Below are 22,028 nucleotides of genomic sequence, written 5' to 3' on the forward strand. Positions count from 1 at the left end.
ATGTAAGGAAAGGAATCTTACAGCTGGAACTAAGATAAATATTTAAACTGGAAACTGGTGGAGTATGGGTAAGAAGCTGCTTTTAGAAACCTGACAGTTTGGATTATGCCTCTGAAGAGGAGGGCAACTTTGGCACATGCTTTCAGCTAGGCAGGGCTAGTAAGAACCAGCTCTCAGGCACTGTAGGTATATGTATGCTGAGGTTCTGCTGTTCTCTGAAACGCAATTTCAGAGTAACGGGTAATAAAACTGCATATTCTGCAGTTGAACCAGTCCTATTTAAATTGAAATACTAGAGGCTTAATACTGGAGGCTTGATATTGCTTCCAAGCTTGGTTGCTGTATCGTGTTAGCAGCCCTTTGTCCCCACTGCTGCCTTCTAATCAGACCAGTCTGTCTGCATTTTCAGAGTTATAAGCCTCCAGCAGTGAGAAATATTCCTCTGAAATTAAATGAACTCTGTTTGGTCTCTAGCAGCTGTCATTTATCAAAACCTTGACAGTTCACAACTTGACATAAATGCAGAGTATCAGTAAAAATGTATATAGCAAATGGACCCCATCTACTTGATCATAAAACAAATGGAGAGTAAACTATATGAGTATGAGGCTAGACAGAAAACAATGCTCCAAGGACCTTCCTGAAATTAAAGAAGAGAAAAATGTTTTCAATGTAGTTTATAAGGAAACTAATTTCATGGTCATTCACTGTTCAAAATCTATGTGGTTTCTTAGCCTCAGGGTACTTGAAGAAAGGTTTGTATGGTACAGTGCTTGCACCTGTAAGCCCCAGGCATAAAGCTCCATGTTACTGGACTGCAGGTTATGCAGTGATAAAGCAGCAACCACTATCACAGGCTTGTTCTACCTAAGGAAGGTACTGCAGTTGCTGTGTACAGGTTCTTACAGTGACCATTCTTTTGTGTGTGTGTTTTTAAGCTGTTGTTGCACAGTTAGTTGGGCTTATTTCATTTAAAGAGTGTCTGTGCAAAGATTCCAGACTAGTTAAATCATGGTTTAAAACATCATTTATTCACTGCTGCAACCCTCAAGGTTTGAAAAGCCTTCAGAATTTGAATCTTGTAAAGACTTTCGCATTTTGAAGAGTATGTTTTGAGCCTTGGTCGTTTCCATAGCCAGTCAGTGACATCAGTACAGTAGTGGCTGAATAAGTTCTATGCCAAACCTTGATGCAGGTTGGGGGCAATGAATAAAGTGGTTTTCATAACTCACAATGCTCAAAACGCTGCAGTGGTAGATGCCCAGTATCTCCAGGAGATTTATTAAGATAAAAAAATCAGTATGTGACATTCAAACACATTGGTGGTGAAACTTATTTTTAGTTGCGAGTGAACCTCAGCTATGCTGTGTGAATTACTATAATTCTCAAAGGCTACAGGATGGTTGTTTTTGCTTTATTCAGAGACTAATTTTTTTTCCAGGAAGTTACTGTAATATCAACTGTTTGCTCTATCCCTATGTTCTTTAGTCTACAGAAGACTCGATGGCACAGTTGAATGTTGTAGTAACAACAGCCTCACAGACATTTGCTTTTCATATAGCAATAAGTTGGACAGCCATCTGGTAAGTTGCTTCAACTGCTAATTCTCTTTGGTAAAACTAAAGTTATTTAAATTAATTAGTAATATTTACCAACATTTATGCAGCATGCTTATGTGTTTAAGAATATCGGGAGTTTTTAATTAAGGTATATATGTATATTATTCTTCCCATTTACAGCTTAAAACCCCACAATTAGTTATGATTTTTCCCATGTTCAATCAGTGAGTCTCTGGAAGAATCATAAAAAATCTTAAGAGCCCTCTTTCCTTCAGGCAAAAAGACACCTAACTGATTTTCAGTATTCTGGATGCAGAACTGGTGAAAAAAAACAACTTCTGAGAAGAAGGTGAAATTGGCTTATTTTGGTGCATCAGTCTTTAAAGGTATTGAGCACTACAGGCAAAGCAAAGCACTGGACTGCCTGTTCAGTTATTTTATCTGAAGTCAGTAGTTCTGCTCCCTAAGTTAAGCTGAAAACATGCAGGAGAAAGTCTTAGAGGTTGCCCAGTTTCTCAAAATGTCAGCCACTCTTTGATTCCTTTTTCACCATGTTAATTTTCTTGTCATGTGAAAATATAAACTTTCTCAGTAGGATTTTGAGTTACTTCCTTCAAAAGAGAATACAGCAGCCTTCCAGTGTCTAAAGGGGCTACAAGAGGACTGGGGAGGGACTTTTTACAAGGGCATGTAGTGATAGGACAAGGGGGAATGGCTTTAAACTGAAAGAGGGCAGGTTTAGATTAGATATGAGGAATAAATTCTTTACTGTGAAGGTGGTAAGACCCTGAAACAGGTTGCCCAAAGCAATTGTGGATGCCCCATCCGTGGAGGTGTTCAATGTCGGGGTGGATGGAGCTCTAGAGCAACTTGGTCAAGTGGAAAGTATCCCTGCCCATGGCAGTGGGATTGGAATGAGATGATCTTTATGTTCCAACCCAAACCATTCTATGATTCTGTGAAAATATAGAGATGTTTGTTAAAATATATGTTTCATATTGACAGTGATGGAATATTTCTATTGCTTCTTTTTACGAGAAAAAGAGCACAAGTATCAACTGTGTCAACTTTTGTACACATACCAGTTTGTTATTTTTCTGACCTCTAGTGATAAATACTTGAAGAAATTCAAATAAATCTGTTCTAAATCTGCTATGTTTACAGTTTCTGTGATGGTAAGCTTCCCACTCCAGGGTGTTTTTGTGGTATTTAACCACTAAGAATTGAGCACATTCCAGTGGTTCGTTTGAAATATGGCAGTAACTGGTAACATCCTGGAGTTCAGCGAGATTTGATAAATCACTATATGGAGCCCCTGGTGGTCTAGAGGTAAAGGCGCCGCGCTATCACCGCGGAGACCCGGGTTCGATTCCCGGTCAGGGCCACTCCCGGGCAGGTGGAGCTCGTTAGCCCTTAAAGGCAACCCACCTACGTCCTAAGGACCTCGCTGCCACCGTCCAAGCTCGCTTGGCCCCGGCAGATGAACCTTAGGATTAAAGGGTGGGCTCAGTTCCGCGCACACTGTGTCTCACCTAAAAAATCCAATGCGCAGGCTGGAAGGTGGAAAGACCTTCCCCAGATCTTCGCTCGCGAAGACTGGCCATTATATCCCACTGAACCCTGGCATTCTTAAGCTCATAGCTGCTATTTATGAACAGAGAAAAAATAAAAGCATCCAGAAGCCTGTAACCTTGTGACTTTCAAGTGTCCTTAGACTGGCTGTGAGTTTTTGAACAATTATTTTACATAGTCTTTGTAGTGCTATGCAACAGTATTTGAAAGTGTGTCCTCTCCCTCTCATTACAGTAGGAAGGCCTTATATCGAGCTTATCAGGCTCAAAAGCTAGAAATCACTTTTTTTTTTTTCTCCTCTCCTAAGGCAAACAGTAGGTTAAGAACTTCCTTGCTTATGTTTTAAGAACAAAAGGAAAAGTGTCACTGAGCTTTTACAAGAGATATGAGGGGGAAAACCAATTTCCTGTTCCCTTCTACTTTACTTTCTTCAGCCTGTGGGGAGCAAGAAAGATGTGGTCTTTCAGACTGTGGAGTGGTAGAGTTACAGGTAGGAATTATAAAGACACAGCACTGCATTAAGTCCTGTGTTCATCTTAGTTGAGAATAGTCACACACCTCATAGGTTTGCTGTTTTATTTACTGAACGTAAGTTTTTGTTCAGCCAAATGAGGTTTTTTAGATCAGTGAAGAGTACAACTTTTAATACAGGTAAGTCACTAGTATGTTGATTCCGTCCATTAGAAATCACTGACTTATGTTTAGATGCCTTCATTTTTTGTTATGCAAAAAATACTTTGCTTTTATTTTAGTATATGTGCACACCCTTTCTTCCTCATTCCACTAATTATGGAGTGAAAGGTTGAATACGTATCAGGTAGAGATATCTACCTGAGAAATCTAGAGATTCCTAGAGAAATCAGATTTCAGCTCTTCGTGGGCTGGCATCAGTGAGGCATTTCTTTTCTTTGAAAAGGAATATTTAGTTCCTTTTATTCTGATCTCTTGGTAAATACCTTTAACTTTCATAATCTTTTCAAATGCCCTTTGCAGCATGCCTGTCTGCCAGCACGAAAAGTTATTCAAGCCAGCAAAGTTTGTCGAACCAACATGGACTGCCAGAAGGACTTTGTTCCAGGCTTTTGTATGACTCCTTCTTTGGAGAACCAAACAAGGCTAATCAGGGTAAAGCATCCACCCCATATTGACATGCTATATGTAGGACACCCCATGCATCTTCAGTACACAGGTTGGTATTATTTATTGAAACAGTTTAGCAAAAACAATCTCCACTATGGTTTCCTATGCCTGGCTGCTTGAACAAGGTCTTGGAATGTTTGTCAGTTAAATTGTTTAATGCAGAATCCATTTCTTGTTACAGCCAGTGGAGAGACATGGACTACTCAGGCCTAAAATGAAATGTGCACAGTGCAATGAGTTATGAAGGTAATAGAAACCATATGTGATATGAGATGGTTGTTTTTTCAGAAAAGTGTGAAAGGTCTATTTCTAGAACAGATCTTACTCAGGTTAGTCACAGGGAGCAGATACCTGCATTTTCCCAGCACACAAACCTCTCAAGATGCTATTGTAAAATCTATAGGGCATCTTGCTCTAGCACCTTGCCTGGAATATTAGCATGACTGCTTGAATCACACCTAATATCCAAGCATCAGTGGCAAATTCCCATGACTACAGAGCCACAAGTATTATCACAATGTAGTCTTTTCCTGATTTTTTTTTTTCATTTGATTGCCCTAAATTAAATAACATATAACAGTTTAGTTCCTTACTTTGAAATTCACTGTGGCTCTTCTTTGGGCAAGCTTATGTACTTGAGCCAGGTATATAAGTGAGCAGTAATTCTGCTTTCCATACTCTCTCAGTGTGGACAAACTTATGAATATCCTACTTGGTAGCATGAGTGACACGGTGATATTTAGCTTCAGATGGGCTTTAAAAAGTTTTAAGTGTTAAACTACTATCCCTTCCCACGAGGAACCTACCTGTTCCTCATAGTCAGCTGTACCTCTCAGGGTGATCTTACTTCAGACATTTGGAAGTATCTCCTTAACAAGGCATTGTACTTTTCTGAATAAACACTGGGAATTAGGTACAAAAGAGCTTTATAAACAGTGATGAAATTTTGTAGTGTAAAGCCATTAACATTCTTGTATAACATATTTTTAGTAATCTGTCAGTCTTTATCTTTCTGTGCTGGTAATTTGATACTCTGTGAGGAGTTATTTATTTCAACTTTTTTTACCATATACCGTCATTTAATCCCCAAAGCTGGTCTTTTTGTTTGTTATATCTGGCCTCTTGCCATTTAAGAGGAAAACATTGTTCTCATGTGTGATATCAACACGCAGTTCTTCTGTATTTGTTGACATCTATTCCAAGTGGAGCAACATATTTTAAGAGGAGAGTTTTATAACTATACGGAATAACTTTCTTGGTCTCTAACAATACGAACTATCAGTATTTGTAGAACAGTTGATGTTATTCTCTTTTCCAATATGTTGGAGTAATGGAGTTTTGGTCAGTGTTTCCTACTGAACAGTAATTCTGCAAAAGAATTGAACCTGTCAATCTGTCAGAAATCAGAAAAAAATGTTATTGCATCTAAAGAGGTAGTTCTACTTTAAGAAGTTACTGTGTGAAAATACTGTTTACATACACATGTAGGAATGTAATTCTAAAGTGATTTATTGTCCCTGGGAATTGTGTACTGAATGTATTAATTTGAAAGCTAAGAGCTTGACTTTATTACAAACTTTGCTGCAAATGCAACCTATGCTTTGTGTTCCCCTTGGAAAAAGGTCCAAGCTAAAATTCTAAGATCCTACTTTGGGCAGCAGGTAATCTACTGTACCATCATAGAGTTTCCTGCATTCCAGTGAAGCAGATTCTAAATATCTGAGACTTAGTTTTGCACTGTACAATATTGGCTGGGGCCAACAGGTCTGGTGTGGAGTTTTTTTTAACAGTTGTGACTGATCAGAATGTGGTAACCATTTCTTTACAGTTAAGAAAAGAAAAGAACTTCCTCCTCTACTGCATGAGTTTTGAAATTGGAATATGTTTTAGAGAAATGTCTTATTCTTTCATGTGATCTTTCTGCCTGCAGGAAACATTACTTTTTAGAGTGGTGCTACATTTAACATGCAACAAGATATGAGAGTTGCAGTAGGGTGTATTATGTCTTTAGTTTGTCTAGAAATGTCAGTAATGTTTGAAAAACCTTCTAAGATTATGCATTTATTATTTTCTATGTAGGCTTGTAATGTTGTCACGATAGTACTGATTTATGGCCGTTTCCTGTCTTTGGGGATGTTTATGAGCAACAACAGCCATAATCCATGATGAAGGTCTTTGTGGTCCAGCCTGTTTTCTCAGTATTTCCATGCTTCCCTTATCACTGAGGATGGTCCTTCTTTGCTTTTAACCCATACTTAAAGAATTACATGTATAGTTCTTCTGGAGACCACACAGAAATATCTCATGCCATGCTGTCCTTCTCCTCTATAGCATACATGCCCTTTCCCCCATGAACAAGTTTTGAAAAGCTCTTTGGTCATCCTAGTCTCCCAGTCACTTCTAATTAAAATTGTGTCTGCTGTGCATTCTTCTTGATATTTGCCAACACCATCTAGCATTAGCCAACAAAAGAAATGTTATTTCCAGGTCAAAGAATTGTTTAATTAGAGTGGGAAAACAATGACTGTTTTCTCTCACCCGGGACTCATTGCTGTTCACCTCTTCCCAGCAGTGTCTTTTTGAAGACAAGCCTAGAGAACATAATTTCTGTAATTCTTTTGTTAGTCCTTGGAAGGACAAATTTGCCTACTGCCATTAGGTTTAATCCATTACAACCACTAAATTCATTGTGTCATATTACAGTGGCTAGAGGTCAGTCCACCAACTTCCTGAAGAGTTTCTTTGTGTTTGGAGTTTGCTTCAGTAGCGAAGTTTGGAGTTTAGATCCATGTCTAGTGGTTATTGGTGACAACAACTTCTTGTAACAAAGAGGGAAGAAGATTAGTAATCCATTCTCAGTGTAGGCACAGCTTCAGGTTCAGGGTGGTGTCTTAGTGACCATTAGGTGTTAGTCAAGCAGCAGTCGGGTTTTTGAAATTAAAGTATATTGGAATGTGTGTCTTTTGAAGCCTTTGAATACACTGGATGCCTCAGCCATTTTGATATTTTGCCTCATGAACAAGAGGTCAGATCAGATGTTCTGATACCAGCCTTCAGCATGACGAGTTGTTTGCTTTGGATATCACTTGACCTGGATGTACATACAGACTGGGTAATGAGGGGCTGGAGAGCAGTCCCACAGAAAAGAGATCTGAGTGTCTTGGCTGCTGGCAAGTTGAATCTGAGTCAGCAGTGCCATGGCAGCCAGGAGGGCCAACTGTGTCCGGGGGGGCATCTGGCAAAGCATCGCCAGCCAGGGAGGGAGGGGATTGTCCCTCTCTGCTCTGCACTGGGGCGGCCTCACCTTGAATATTGTGTGCAGTTTTGGGCACCACGATATAGGAAAGATATTGAGCCATTAGAGGGTGTCCAAAGGAGGGCAACAAAGATGGTGAAGGGCCTAGAGGGGAAACCATATGAGGAGTGGCTGAGGTCACTTGTCTTATTCAGCCTGGAGGGGACCTCATCATGGGCTACAACTTCCTCACGAGGGGAGGAGGAGGAGGGCCAGGCACTGATCTCTTCTCTGTGGTGACAGAACTTGAGGGAATGGCCTGAAGTTGTGTCGGGGGGGGGTTAGGTTGGTTATCAGGTAAAGGTTCTTTGCCCAGAGGGTGGTTGGGCATTGGAACAGGCTCCTCAGGGCAATTGTCACAGCAACAAGCCTGACAGAGTACATGAAGCATTTGGATGATACTCTCAAGCACATGGTGTGATTCTTGGGTGGTCCTGTGCAGGGCCAGGAGTTGGACTTGGTGATCCTTGTGAGTCCCTTCCAACTTGGGATATTCTGATACTACTGAGACACTTGTATGACGATTCTGTTCCTTTTATTCAGACAAAAAGAGCTGATCCCTGAAGCTGTGGGTCATATTTCTGTCAGCCCAACCCCTTCCCTGATGAGCCCCACCCTCAGCTCTGTCCAGAGGGCTGGGCCAGCAGGTGTGGAGGTGGAGGGCGCTGTTCCTATTGTGGCTGGGGCTGGGCAATTTCTGCAACTGCTGCAGGGCAGCTGAGGAAGGGCTGGGGAACAAGGACAGCTCAGGGATCAGATATGCCAGTTTTTTAGGGCTGCTACAGTGGTGGGTCAGGTTCAGATAAACTGTTCGGGCTGTCTGGGCGGGACATCAGACCAACACGTTCCTGCCGGTCTCCATAGAGGCGCCTGTGAAGAGAGGAGATGGCTAAGTTGCAGATGTGACACAGGGACTCTCCTCCACAGCAGGGCCCAGAGCTGACAAGGCTCACCTCCATGGGTGGAGCTGCAAAGGTGAATACCTGCACTTCAAGGCACCACTAAGCAGGGGGATTCCTCCAGGCAGGTGCCAGTGCATGTCTTGCTTTTCAGAGCAGTATTGTCCCCCACTCTTTCTCATCCTGACCTTGCTTTGCCTCTGCCTGTTGCTTGTGGGGGCTATTCTTGTCCAGGCAGGCTCAGTTTGAGCAAACACTGGTTCCAGTGCAAGCAGACTCCCCAGGAGAAGACCCAGGAATTAAAAGGCAAATTAAAGCCTCTGACAGCAGCAGAAACCTCAGCAGAGTTTTATGGCCACCCACTAACTCACTGCTGCACAGCAACCTGACTAAAAATGCTTCATGGCTGTGAGCAGCCTTTGAAGGGAGCAGAGGGTGTGGGGGGATTGGTGACTCACCGTTTTCTGTCACACCACCAGCAGATTGCAGCAGTACACAACAGTATCCCAACTGGCACAGCAACCAGGACTATCACTATTCCTATCATACAGCCTGCTCCACGACAGAACATACTTTCAATGTGCTCCTCAGGTTTGGGAACATGTGTGGTCGTCGCTACAGTCACTTCTGCAGGAGAAATTCAAAATGTTAGCACATCCTCTGCCCCACTTGTAAGCTTGCAGCATGTTTGATACCACCAGGACATTCTCTGTTTTCCCCCAGTGCTGGTGCCTGGAGGCACACTCCCATCCTCTGGGACAGGTTGTCCCTCCAAATGAAACTCAGATGGTCAGGAGGAGAGCACAGGAGGGAGCATCACTGCTTGACCAGTCATTCTTTCAAGGGGCATGGACAAAAACCATCCCTGCAGCAGGCAGTGCCACACGCAACTCTCCCTCCCTGGGCCAACTCCCACAACCCCAAGGGGATGGAGTCAGGGCCTCTCAAGAGACACTTGAGCTGTGCTCCCCCCCCATCCGCCTTTTCTCCAGTTTGGGCACCCCTTGCAGCCACTCCCAGGTTTCAGGATGTGTCTCACACTTAGGAGGACTGCTCAGTACCTGAGTGCTCTGAGTCCATTTTAGGAGATGTTTTGGCATTTCCATTGTGCTTTTCTCCAGACTTTGACAGCACTGCCAAAAAGCAGAGACAGGTAAAGCCTCAGCATGTCTCAGGAACAGAGGATGCAGGAGGATGGAGAGGTTCCCTCTAGGTTCCCTGCCCAGTGTGGGAGCCAGAACATTGTTCTGGACCTCAGCTCATGAAAGGGATCCTTCTCTGGGCTGCTGTTGTGCCTTGGACCTCTAGTTACTCAGGGCAAGCCCTGGGATGAAGCTACAGTGGGAAGAGTCCTGTTTTTCATCATTTGTGGAATAGGATCCAGATGTCTTGAACCTAACACACTTTTTAGCTTGGCTGCTGATGTGACGTGCAAGAGCAGGCACAGGGGGAAGAGCCTGCTGCTACACAGCTATTCTGATGGCTGACACCAGCTGACCACAGGACAGCAAGTACCTGGCCACGCCAGTGGTTGCCGTTGGCCATGGAAGGAGCAACTTGCATTTCATGTGGAAGGAAGATTAAAAGGTAAATGCTACTTCCTCCGACTGACTTACATGTGGGCTCACGCTTTTGCTTGAGGACTCGAATTGGCAAAGATTTCAGCAAGCCACCAACCTCGTCATCTTAAAGAAAAATTGCTCATTAATAAACTCTTGATACATCATTGATCATTATTCTTTCAAAGAAAGGGATGTTGAGAATTTACCTGCAGATTCCAAGAGCTCCAAACCATCTTTCTGCCAAGCTGCCAGAGAGTCTTTTAAAGAATCAGCTAGAAGCAAGCACAGAGAAATATTTCCATTGCATGTTAGGATCTTCTGCCTTTATGAACAGAAGAACTGGAAGGGGGTCAGGTAACAGTGTGAGAGCCAGATATCTGTGGATTGCCAAAGCTGCAGAGGAGGACCTGGGGACCTTTGAGCTGACAGCGCAACTCTTCTTTAAGGCGATGTGCAACACCCTGGAGGAGCAGATGAGCCCTGGAGACTCTCTTACCAGGAGTGCACTCACACAGAGGAAACCCTCAGAAAAGCACTGGAGGAAAAGCCCATCATCCACACTTCTCAGTGAGAAGACCCCACTGGCCCATGGAAGGCTGCACTGGTGCCACCAGCTGACCTGCTTCCTGCAGTTGCCCTGTAGCAGCCTGGGCAGCCCTGGCGTGCAGGGCAGCCAGGAGGATGAGGAGGAGGAGGTGGTGGACAAGGACCATGGTCCCCCTCACACCCACTGCTACTGCTGTTGGTGTCGCTGCTGCTGCCCTCAGGGAAGGGGCTGAGCAGTCGGTTCTTCGGGCCAGTGCAGCACCCTGGGGCTCTGTGACCTCATGGCCCTGGAATGGCCACAGAGCTGGGGGCAGGGCTGTGTGGGGAGCTGCCCTCCCAGGTGGGGGAGCACATCCCTTAGGGCAGCTCTGTGCAAGGGCTGGGACACAGCCTCCCCCCAGCTGGATCAATTACACCATCAACGGGTTTGCAGACAAGGTCAAGCTGAGTGGTGCAGCTGACACACCCGAAGGATGGGAAGACATCCAGAGGGACTTGGACAAGTTCAAGAAGCAGAACTCATGGAAAGCTCATGAGGTTCAATAAGACCAAGTACAAGGTCCTGCACCTGCTTCAGGGCAACCTCCAGTATCAAGCTGCAGAAGGTTATAGTGTCTTCCTGATTAACTACTGTAACTTTTTAAAACAAGCTAAATTAGTATTTTAATAAAATCTTGCATTTAGTTGAGTAAATTTTTGTGTAGAATGGATGCCAAGGAAAAATATTTTCTCTTTGTGCTTTTTTTTTGGTGGTTCAGCTGGTTTTTTTAATGGCTGGTTTTTTACTGGTTTTTTTTAGTGGCTGATACTAAATACTGCCAGACAAACACACAGAATGTTCTCAAGACCTTCCTAGCTGTATGTCTGATAATCAGTGGCTTAACATACAGGCTTTCTTCTAGAAGTAGGTTAGATACAAGGAAGAAATTCTTCACTAAGCATGGTGAGGCACTGGAACATAGGTTGCCCATAGAAGTGGTGGATGTCCCATCCCTGGTAATATTCAAGGCCAGGTTAGATGGGGCTTTCAGCAGCCTGGTCTAGTGGAAGGTGTTTCTGCCCATGCCAGGGAGGTTGGAATTAGGTGATCTTTTAAGGTCCCTCCCAACCCAAACCATTCTATGATTCTGTGATTGACTTGGATGCCTCTGACTTTCTGAGCTGGGTGGTGTCCCGTATTTCTGTCTGGTTTGTTCTTCACTCAGTAGTCCAACATTTATTTTCCTTAAAACAAAGATTAGTCTTAAGCTGTAAGAGAGAACGTGACTTTCAAGCACAGTGGCAGTTTTGGTACTGGAAAGTTCTCTGCTTGTTTCCACACCAAATCATTCTTTTTTTTGGGACTCTTTGTTATATATATATAGATCTCCATCCCCATGGCATGCTTGCTGGCTGGACTTATCACAAGGACATTTGTCAACAGAAGAAAATGTCTTTATGTGACTGAATCGACCAGTTCTCTGCCTTATGTGCCTTTGGTACTACTTTCCCTCACCTTTGTTTCCATGTCCTTGAATTCTTTGTTGAACTGGAAGAAACTTGATCGCACTCTTAAATACTTAGCAGCATTTCTGAATTTGAGTAACATTTTTGGTACGTTATGTTCCCAGTGTCCTCTTAGCCTACGGTTTTAAGATTTCTGTAAGGGTGGCTTAAATTGTTTCTTTCCCAAGGGATGTTTGTATTGTGTGGGATTTGAATTCTTGCTTTCGCATATCTCTGTGGAGGTGGAATGTCTTATGGCTATAACTTTTTCCCAAGTAGGTAGGGAAAATTCACATCCAAACTTGCTCTTTAGGGACAGAAAGACTGTTGTTGGTACCGTGCAAGTACCAAGGCCATTTTCGAATCTCTGCCTTAATTTACCTTAAACCCTTCCTTCTAGGGATAAGACTCGGTTCTACTTTCCTTCTACAGGAAAGGTGTCTTTTTTCCAGCTGTCATAGAGCTAAGGTTTCCACATGGTCCCTGGTGCTGACAGACTCAGACTGCTGTTTACTTTGAAAGACTGTAACAAGATTTTTTATGAGACAACCTGAGTGGAGCATCCCTGAACTAACAATGTCCACTCTGGCAGGTCACAAGTTACCTCACTTTTCTTTGAAGAACCTCTCAAGAAACATTTGACGTGCAGTAAACTGAAGATTCATGTACACCTTCAAAGAACAGTGTATACAGCAATAAAGTATTTCAAGATCACGCTGTGCTTGAAGCTGCCATTTTCCCGTCACTGTTTATAGGAAGGATGCCGAGTTCCATGTCTCAGGTTTTTAAGTTGCATCAAGTTATATCTTGGAGTCACTTATCATCTGAACACGAAGCTGCTTTATGTACTGGCTAACTGGTGTTGTGCAGTGCAGCTGTGCGTCACCTCGCAGCCTTGGCTTTCTCAGAGGGACTCCAGCATTCTGCTCCCCATCTGCCCCACACCTGCATACCATGAGCTCAGCCTCAGGTCAGGGGGAGCTTCTGCAGGTACTGCAAGAGAAGAATTTTCTGGCCTTCAGAGACAATACACATGTACACCCACAGCATACAAGTGGATGGCATGTGTTGAAAAAGTCTGGTAACTATAATCTTTTTTGAAAAGAACTGAAATTACACAAAGGGGTCTTTATGACTATAGATGTACAGTTGCCTCTGAAAATATGTATTTTAGATCTAGTTTTACTGAAATGCTAATTGTATTTTGTGGAGTGACTTTACTATGATAGTGGCCATGTTTAAGAAAGATTTAATGTCTGCACTCTTGTGAAAACAAAACAAGCAAACCCATATTTAGACTGGTTATTCCTCCTTGAAGAAGGTAATTTCATATCTGATGTGTCTGCAAAATTATAATCTAAAATTTGTAATGTTTTAACCCTGGAATTAATTTTCATGCTTTATGTGTCTTTATATTTTCATTTCAGTAAGTCTCAGCAGTTTTGTACCACGCCAAAACTTTCTAAGCATCGATCTGCCTGTGGTGATAGAGACATTTTGCAAGTATCCTTTAAAGTATGTTTGTTCTTTTAAGGCAAGAATGGAACTGTTCAGAATTTAGTGACTTAGCAAAGTTTCAGTTGGATATCATTTTAGACAGGATGCTCTGAAATATTTCTATAGGGTTTTGACATCTTTATCTCATCTCTTCATTGATTATTGTCTGTGTGCCAAGCTCAAAATGAAATCTCTCACTTTCCTGTGCTTAACAATATGTTTCTGGTCAGTGTTTTTTTTAACCCTTGAGGGTGAGCCTTAACAAATGTGACCAGAAAGTGAAAGTAAGTCTGAATTTACAGTAGCACAAATAAGATGTTCTTGCTAGCTTTGGTATGTCAGAGTTTTACCATTTTTATGTCATTATACTGAACTAAAAAACAGGGTATGGTTGTTCTTTTTAATTTTTCTTCAACAGAAAAGCAAAGCATATTCACAAAGCAGGATAGTTCAGTTAATACATGCTTGCTAATGAATGAGATGATACATATACACATGCACAAAGCTTAATAGGTTTGAATATAGCTAATCTAAGAACTCTTACTTTAGAAACTGAAATGTTTATGTATGGCTATTGTTGACGGGCTCCCACAGGCTATAGAACAGTTAAACTGTGTAGCCCATAGAACTGGAGTAAAGATAATCTCCCCTTTTCTGGGAACATATCAAGGTTCACACTGCCCCAGATGCTTTCTGAATCATATGTCTTCTTGCCTGGCCGTTTAAGATGGAGGTAGGTATTGCAGTTAGCAAGCCTTTACCAACAGTCAAAATTATCTACCCATGCCTCATTCTCACGTGCACACACACGTACAGAAATCCACTCAACTTTTCTGGCTAATAGGTAAGTAGGAGAGATAGGTCAAATTTCCAATTATATTCTAGTCATTTACTAGGGAGTGTTTTGGAAAATATTCCTAATTGTGATTTCATACTTGGGCCATAGGTCTAGAATACCTTCTTACTTCAGGCATGGTGTCAGAGCTGTAACCTTCCTCCAAAACCATACAAAGCAAGGGAGGAAGATGGGCAGCATCAAGTGTGGTTTTACTGTCTTCTGTTTTCATTCAAGTTGTGAAGAGTGCAGGTTGTCTAAGTATACCAACCTAGCACTTAAAAAAAAAAAAAAAGATCTACAAAGGCAATTCTCTGAGCATGTAAGTTATGGTGTAAAATTCACTTTACTCATATAATTTCTGTGAAACAGAATGGCAGCTAAAAAAAAAGTAACCCTCATATGTTTCTCTCTGCATACTAGAAATAGTATGGTAATATGTGCTTTCTATTTATTTGTTTGTTTGTTTATTTATTTACTACATTTTCTTGTATATGAACCTTAACTAAAGTCAACCAGGTACCTAATTTCACTATCAGGAGCACTGGCAGTTATCAATGCTGTACCCTGCTTTGCTTTGGATGGTCAGTGGATATTAAATTCATTCTTGGAAGCCACGCTGAGTTCCCTCATTGTAGAAAAACAAAACAGAGAACTTGTTGGCTTTTTAATTTTGCTTGCTGGTAGTGCACTTTTGGCTGCCAACGTTGCACTGGGACTTTGGATGGTGACAGCACGATAGAGCATTGGATACATTTCCATCAGTTCTCAAAGTACACAGAAATAATGAATCTATTGCCTTTTAAAACTTGTCCTGTACTGAGACTGAAATAATTCCCTTAAAATGATACTGAAAGAACAATCACTGATGGGTGCCGTTTTAATTTAAAACTGTACAACATTGTGCCTGTGGTCATGAGAAATCTAATAGAACTAAGAACCTTTTTATTTACTCTTGAAACACTAATAATTTTGGACAAATTCTATTATAAAGTTTCACAGGAAAAAGTTAGACTTCATTAATTTAGGTCTCAAAATAAGGGAATTATTTGGCCTCAAACGTTTGTAAAGTGGGAGAAAAAAAACATTCCAGTTTTATAATTTGAATAATTGTCAGAAAATCTGTGTGGGTTCTGATCATTTGTCAGTCAGCATCATCTTGAGTGTCTTGTTTTATTTTTTTAATCTGGTATTCTACCAGACTGGACTCTAAGAAGCCCTAAAGTCTGATCTCAAAATGGTGAAATGCAAATGCTTACCATGTGTTAATGGGGAGACAGCAGCAATATGGGTTAGTGGCTTTCCTTTTCAGCTGGCCAAAATGACTGGAGGAATGTTGTCCTCAGGATGTAGATGTGCCAGTGTCTGCTAAAAATGAAGCATGTGGGAGGATAACAAAGCCCACATGTCTGTTTCTTAACACATTCAGTTGTATATTATCATACGCAGCTGAAGTTTTTTTAAAGGCAATATTTGTCAGCAATAGCTACAAGATAACAGAAATTTAGTTTCTGAGTGCTGAAGTATGCTGTGCACAATTTTTCCTCAGTGATATGTAATGTTTGTGTTGTTTTACTCAGAAAATAATACTGTATTCTACCTGTTTACAGTTAAAAGTGAAACCTGTTGTTTTTATGATGTGTATCTTCTGATGCTATGCATGTAATATGTACAGTAACTCACTGATGGCTTTCTCTATTTCAAAGGGTTGTTTTCCTTTGCTAGGATTTATTCCACTCAGAGATAGCTAACAAAGATACTTAGTTGAAGCTGGGTTTGGATCAGAATTATTTAGAGGAAGAATATGATTGTGAATTGAACAATGTCAACGTTTTGCTTTGCTTTCTGAAATGAATGCAGACCATATGCTTGTTCTTAAATGAACAGTGGAAGAACAGTCAGTGTTTTGCTGATTGAAGTATGTCTGACATACTTTGAAGCTCTGTAAGTCTGTAATATTTTGTACCCGGTAGGATTATATATTGACTGTCATGTCCTCTTCTGATATGTTGCCCAGTATCTAAATCAGATTCAATCAGAGCCTTGTCTCAATATAGGCTGATATTTAAACAAAAGTGCTCCAGTTTGGGAGCACAGATATTTGAAATACAAAGTTTTTGAAAAATATGCTGCAACTTCTGCCTTGTACAGTGCTCCCTGTAGGAGCTGCTGCAGCCCAAACTTCCTTTTACAGAAATGGCTTTTCCATCAGGAACTGAAGTGGAACCTAAGCTCATGGATACTGGCCTGCAGGGAGTACTGGAACTTTCATGACCAGGTCAAATACATCCTTTTGGCTCTAGAAGTAAAAGCCTGGGTAATTTTACTAGTGGAGCTGAGTCCAATTCCTGGTGCTACTGCCTGGATTCCTCACTGATGTTTGCATTTGCCCACCGATGTGTATTTTTGCACAGTTCCTTTCAGACTTCATTAAGATGTACTCCTTTCTTAAGATGATGCAAGCAGTAATGAAACCCTATATGTCTGTTTGTCGCTGGCTAGTTTACTCACCTCTCCAGTGCTGTTACAGGCTGGGTGGACCTCTTGAAGTTCACCTCTGTGGGGTGGCAGGCTCGTGCCTCCCATTTTCAATTGTTTCAGCCCAGGCATATGGACACAGATCCTGGTAAGAGAGAGTAAATCCTCCAGTCAGCCCAGTGTGAGTTGGTCCCTTTGCGGGGACTGTTAAAAGTCACACGAGGTGTAAGAAAGGGAAAAACAAACTATGCCCTGAAAGTCTAACTTGTAATTGCTCCTGGAAACATACAGAAGTTTCAGGGGAGCAGTTCTGATGGGCCACTCTGTCATCTCTCCATGAACAGAAGGATAGGAGCATCCTGGTCCTTGCACAAAGCCTGGCTCTGAGGCTCAGTTCTAGAAGCCTGCTCTTTCACCTAAGAGGGACTGCTTACTGATCTGAGGTCTTCCTTTCAGTGGCTCTGTGTCTTGTCCAGGCTACAGTGCAAAAAATTAATTTGCACTTAGGAGTTTTAATGTAATTTAGTAAGACAGGATATTTAGTTTCAAAACATGTCAAGTTTGATACTTTATATGTATGACTAAAATGGCTTGTGACAATCTTTTAAGGTAGTGCTTCTCAGAGAGATGTAGGCAACAGATTTAAAAAAGCATTTCTGAATTAACATACACAAATTACATCTGCTATAATGAGGCCAGCAGGTTGTTCATGGTTATTTAGTGTCCCACCGATCCATGAAGTCTTATCAAAGGAAAGTAAATCCAGTTTACTTTACATAATCACTGAAAACCACAGTTACACTAAGTAGAATGTCAGTCTGTGTCTGACCTCAAGATCAAGAAGAGGGTGGAGAAGATATTGGTCATGGTTTTAGCAAAACAGACACACTGGTGTACTGTAAAGACCCTAGATATCTTATATAGAAGAGAGGCTACTGGAAGTGTTTAAAAAAATAATTCATGAGTCCATTTCTCCACATACTGGAAATCCACTGAATAAGGGTTGATTTAGGTATATACAGGTGCTTTGAATCAAGACTTCAAGCAAACTGGGCATGAATAGTGACCCAACACATCTTTAATTACCTGTGGACAAAGGTAGTACTTAAGTTGGGCCTCTGTCTGGAGAAAAAGTTGTTCAGTGGACCCATTTCATTCTCCTGTAATCCCAACATATGGATTACATTCTGATAAGCATGTGCCATGCATACAGTTATGGGAAGGATTTTTCCTGGGGTTTTGGTTGTTTATTTCGCACAAAAGGACACAGTGATTTCTCTGTGTTAGATTTTTACTCTGGAGTATTTGTGATGTTTCTTCCATGTTTGTAAAAATAGAAGGTAAGCCTTTCCTTAAAATGAAATCTTTCCACTTATTCTAATTAGCCCCTCAGAGTCTTCAGTACAAAATCCATCAATGTAATTATAGGGCATATCGACTGGACTATAGAACAGAGCACTCTTAAAGATTGGATGGCTGCTACTATTTATGTATATACTATGCATTTTAAATCTGTATCAGATGGAAAAAGTAATGTCTAATATTCAGAAATGTTATAAGTAGCTTTTACGTGAAAATTGCCAGAAAATTTCCATAAGTATTATCACTGTTCTCCTTTGTTTTTTATGAGATTTTTTTTATATCAGCAAAGATTTACATAGCATGTTCTGATAATGCAAAATAAAACATGAAAATGGCAAATTTCTTAGCATGGAGGATGTTACATGCTCTTTGCTAATTAGGAAATTAAAACCAGCTTGCTTCTGTACAAGTTAAATGAAAGAGGCTTCACTAGAAAAAGTATAAACAAACGTGCAGATTAGTTAGCCCAAATTGTGAACCACAGTGGAAAATTTGTTAACTCATCCTTTTTATTGAGAATGAAACAACCAACTATATTGACAGTTACTTTTTCCAGTGATGGTTCTGCATTTGTGGACATATATGTGTATATAAACATACATTTCTATAACAGATACATTTACAGCTGCAGGATCTATTAGTGTTTTTTTAGGGATAACATACAGTCCTCCATACTCTGCAGTGTAGGCCTTTGTTTTTCTTTTTCCTTCTTTCTATGAATTCTCTCTATGGCTTTCTCTGGATTTTAAAACAGAAACTATGTTGTTCTCCCATAACTGATCTTAACTTTGTTAAGAGAAGGTAAGTGATGGGGATGTAACAGCTGCCTGAGTTTTGTTCAGTTGATGTTTATGTTTCTTAGTTTCTGTGAAGCCTCAGCTACAAGCATGGTAAACATAGATTTTTCAGGGCAACTAAAAGAGGTCAACCTTGAAATCCATCACTCTCTTAATGCTGCTGTTTGTGCTATTCTGAATGATAACTGGGATAAGCAAGACTGTGTAGAGTATACCGAAGAAATAAAGTTTTCAGGACAGACCTCCCCATAGCAGTCAGGGTGTTTCAGCTTTCTTTGAGTAAGAATATATTTTTGTTCAGTTTAGCACATCAACAATCCCAGTTTTCCCAATAGTTTCCTATACATTTTACATGACAGCAAAGGCTGACCTCTAGGAAATATTTTTAAAATAAATTAGTATATCATCCTCTATATGAAATATCTGAAATTTATGACAGACGAAGCAGGGTTATAAAGGTTTATGTAGCCTAGTCTGTATTTAATTGTTTTAAAAAAAGTGAGTTAAACTCTAGATATAGTTATTTGTAAAATATGCATTCTGTACACCTGCATTCAGACCAATTTCCACAACTATTCTTGCCTCAGCTTCGTTCTTGTACACTTGTGAGTAAGGAATCTGGAGTTTTAACACGGGTAAAATCCAATATTAGCAAGTATTTTATATCCTCTTCATCCTGAATTTCATGTAACGCTTTATGTAGATTAGTTATTTAATGTGACTGAGTTACCTGGGGTATATTACCTGTCTTAATGCAGCATGTGGGAAGCATTGTACAAGGGACTGCCAAGAAAGGGCAGCTCTGTGACTCCTGTTCCTTGGACTCCACCACTACCATCAAGTGAAGAGCAGATGGCAGTGATTAAGGGCAGTGAAGAACTTCAGTTTATGGCAGCTTTATGAAACCTTCCCACCGCTGACCCGGTGTGAAAGGACGGGAACAAAGAGCAGGATATGACACTGCAATTCCATTCATTCCATTTACATTGTATGAAACCTGAAAAGAACTTGTGATTAACATTTCAGAGCAGGAAGGTACATTTTCCAGCCCTTCACTGAATCATGCAGTGACTGATGATGAAACTTTTTAACATTTTGTCTTTCCATTGATAAATATGTGCTGAATAAGTAGTATGAGTAGTTGTAGCTCATTTTGTAAAACAGACTTGGATGTTTCTCACTTCTAGATGTTCGTCTTAGGATGGTTTTGCAGCATCCTAGTGTAATTGACCTTTGTTGATACTAGTTTGAAACGCTGGAGGTTATTTCCAAGCCATCACTAGAAAATATCTGTTTACTTCCTTCCAAGTCATTTGTTAATATTTTAAATTCCTCTTTCCCTTACATAACTTTGCTTTTAGATTTCATATACTCAGATGATCTTATCTGGAGCCTGTCAATGGAATATGTATTGTTTTGAAATTCACTGTGGAGGTTTTTTCCTCTACATAGCCTTATTTTTCACACTGACTCACAGCTGTGGAATGTTAGATTTCTAGACCCTTTGTTCCCACTATGCATTGTTCATGATCATGTTTTGGTTTTTTTTTTTAAAAGGGAAAAAAAAGAAAGCTTCGTTTTTAAAATGTCAGCTAACAAATATATGGAAGAGTGAATAACGTATTGTGGTTTTGTTTTGCCTTTTTTTGTCTATTTAATCAACCAAACAATAAGTATTGTTTTCTATGTATGATAAATGTATCCTGCAAATAAATTCATTGTTTGATTGTTAGTGTGCTTAAATCTGTTTTTAAAAATAAGGTAGAGTGACATAATCCCTTATTTGTGGCAATCGCCATATTCTCTCATATATTCTCGTTCTCTTCATTTGTGATTCATATTCTCTCTCTGGGTACTGACAAGGCACCCCAAGGTACACTCTCCTTTTCAGTATCTGACCACCTCCTAAAATTAATAATAACTATCACTAAATTTACTTTCCCTAATTACCAGCTTATCACAGTAAGAGTTGAAATATTTGACACAGGATGCCTAGTCAAGGTAAGTGAAACCACTCCTCTGGCCAGTCCTACCTGAAAGACTTTAAATGTCAGATCTTCAGATGACATGAAGGTGATGTTATGTATCACAACCTGTGATTTGTATATACAGGCCAGAAGTGGGCACATATCTTGGCTAGTTCTGAACAAGTTCCTTTCAGTCTCCAGGTGTATCTGGGGCTGGGTGAGCACAGTGTAACTGGCTAGTTCAGCTTTATTGGAGAATGGAGTGCTACTATCTGTTTCTTCAGGAAGCTCATCTACAGTCAGCCAGGTTATTTGTACTGAGAACAAAATTGTCCTTTGTTGCTTACTGGACAGGCTGTTACTTTATACAAGCAGAACTGTTTCAGCAATCGTGGCTTTGTTCCCAGATAAAAGACTACCATGAGGAATGAGCACAAAGCACAGATCGGACACATTGGTAGGATTTCCCACATAGGTCCCTGTGCAGTTTCTACAATTTTCTGAATACTTGCATGAGGGGTTTTTTGGCAGGGTTTTCTTTTTCTCTTACCTATGTTAGAGACAATAGCGTATTTTTTGCTGAAGCTTTTAAGCTTCTAAGAGAGTTCTGAGATTTTTCAGTTGATTTTGAAAATAATATCCCTTATTCTGATTATGTATGTTCTGTAGTCTGGAAAAAAATCCATGGTATCCTAATGTCATCGTGAGGAATGTTACCTTAATCACTAATACAGTTTCAGGATAAAAAGTTGCTGTTAACTTTATGAAGAAAGCTTAATATAATTCTTCCTGTGATCGTACCAGTTTGAACCACCAAGCAGAAGCATTCCTAAAATTCTACAGTAGATGTGTATGCATTGAACTCACTTAAACATTTTTTTAAAGATGTCTATGGCCTTTTGGTGTGAACTACCAAATGAAGTACAATTTAAGGTTTGATTCTAATGTTGAGTTGTAAGCTGGGAGAAAGCACAACATAAGCACCAGTCACAGAGATTTCTACTAAAATTTTCCCTTTTTTTACCTCAGAGAGA

General features: G+C 40.6%; 1 protein-coding gene across 1 annotated transcript in view; it reads left to right on the forward strand.

Moving 5' to 3' along the window:
* MBTPS2 (membrane bound transcription factor peptidase, site 2) overlaps positions 1 to 20,759 on the forward strand; it is a 39,680-nt gene extending 18,921 nt beyond the window's left edge. The window contains exons 8-11 of the mRNA XM_050332563.1: positions 1,489 to 1,583; positions 4,125 to 4,320; positions 13,486 to 13,561; positions 14,910 to 20,759. Of these exons, the coding sequence (XP_050188520.1) occupies positions 1,489 to 1,583; positions 4,125 to 4,320; positions 13,486 to 13,561; positions 14,910 to 15,132 (590 nt within the window). The 3' untranslated portion in view covers positions 15,133 to 20,759. The remainder of the gene's footprint in view (positions 1 to 1,488; positions 1,584 to 4,124; positions 4,321 to 13,485; positions 13,562 to 14,909) is intronic.
* Positions 20,760 to 22,028: the final 1,269 nt, after the last annotated feature.

Source organism: Myiozetetes cayanensis, unplaced genomic scaffold (assembly GCF_022539395.1).
Source record: "Myiozetetes cayanensis isolate MyiCay16 unplaced genomic scaffold, myiCay2020 scf5-8, whole genome shotgun sequence".
NCBI lineage: Eukaryota > Metazoa > Chordata > Aves > Passeriformes > Tyrannidae > Myiozetetes > Myiozetetes cayanensis.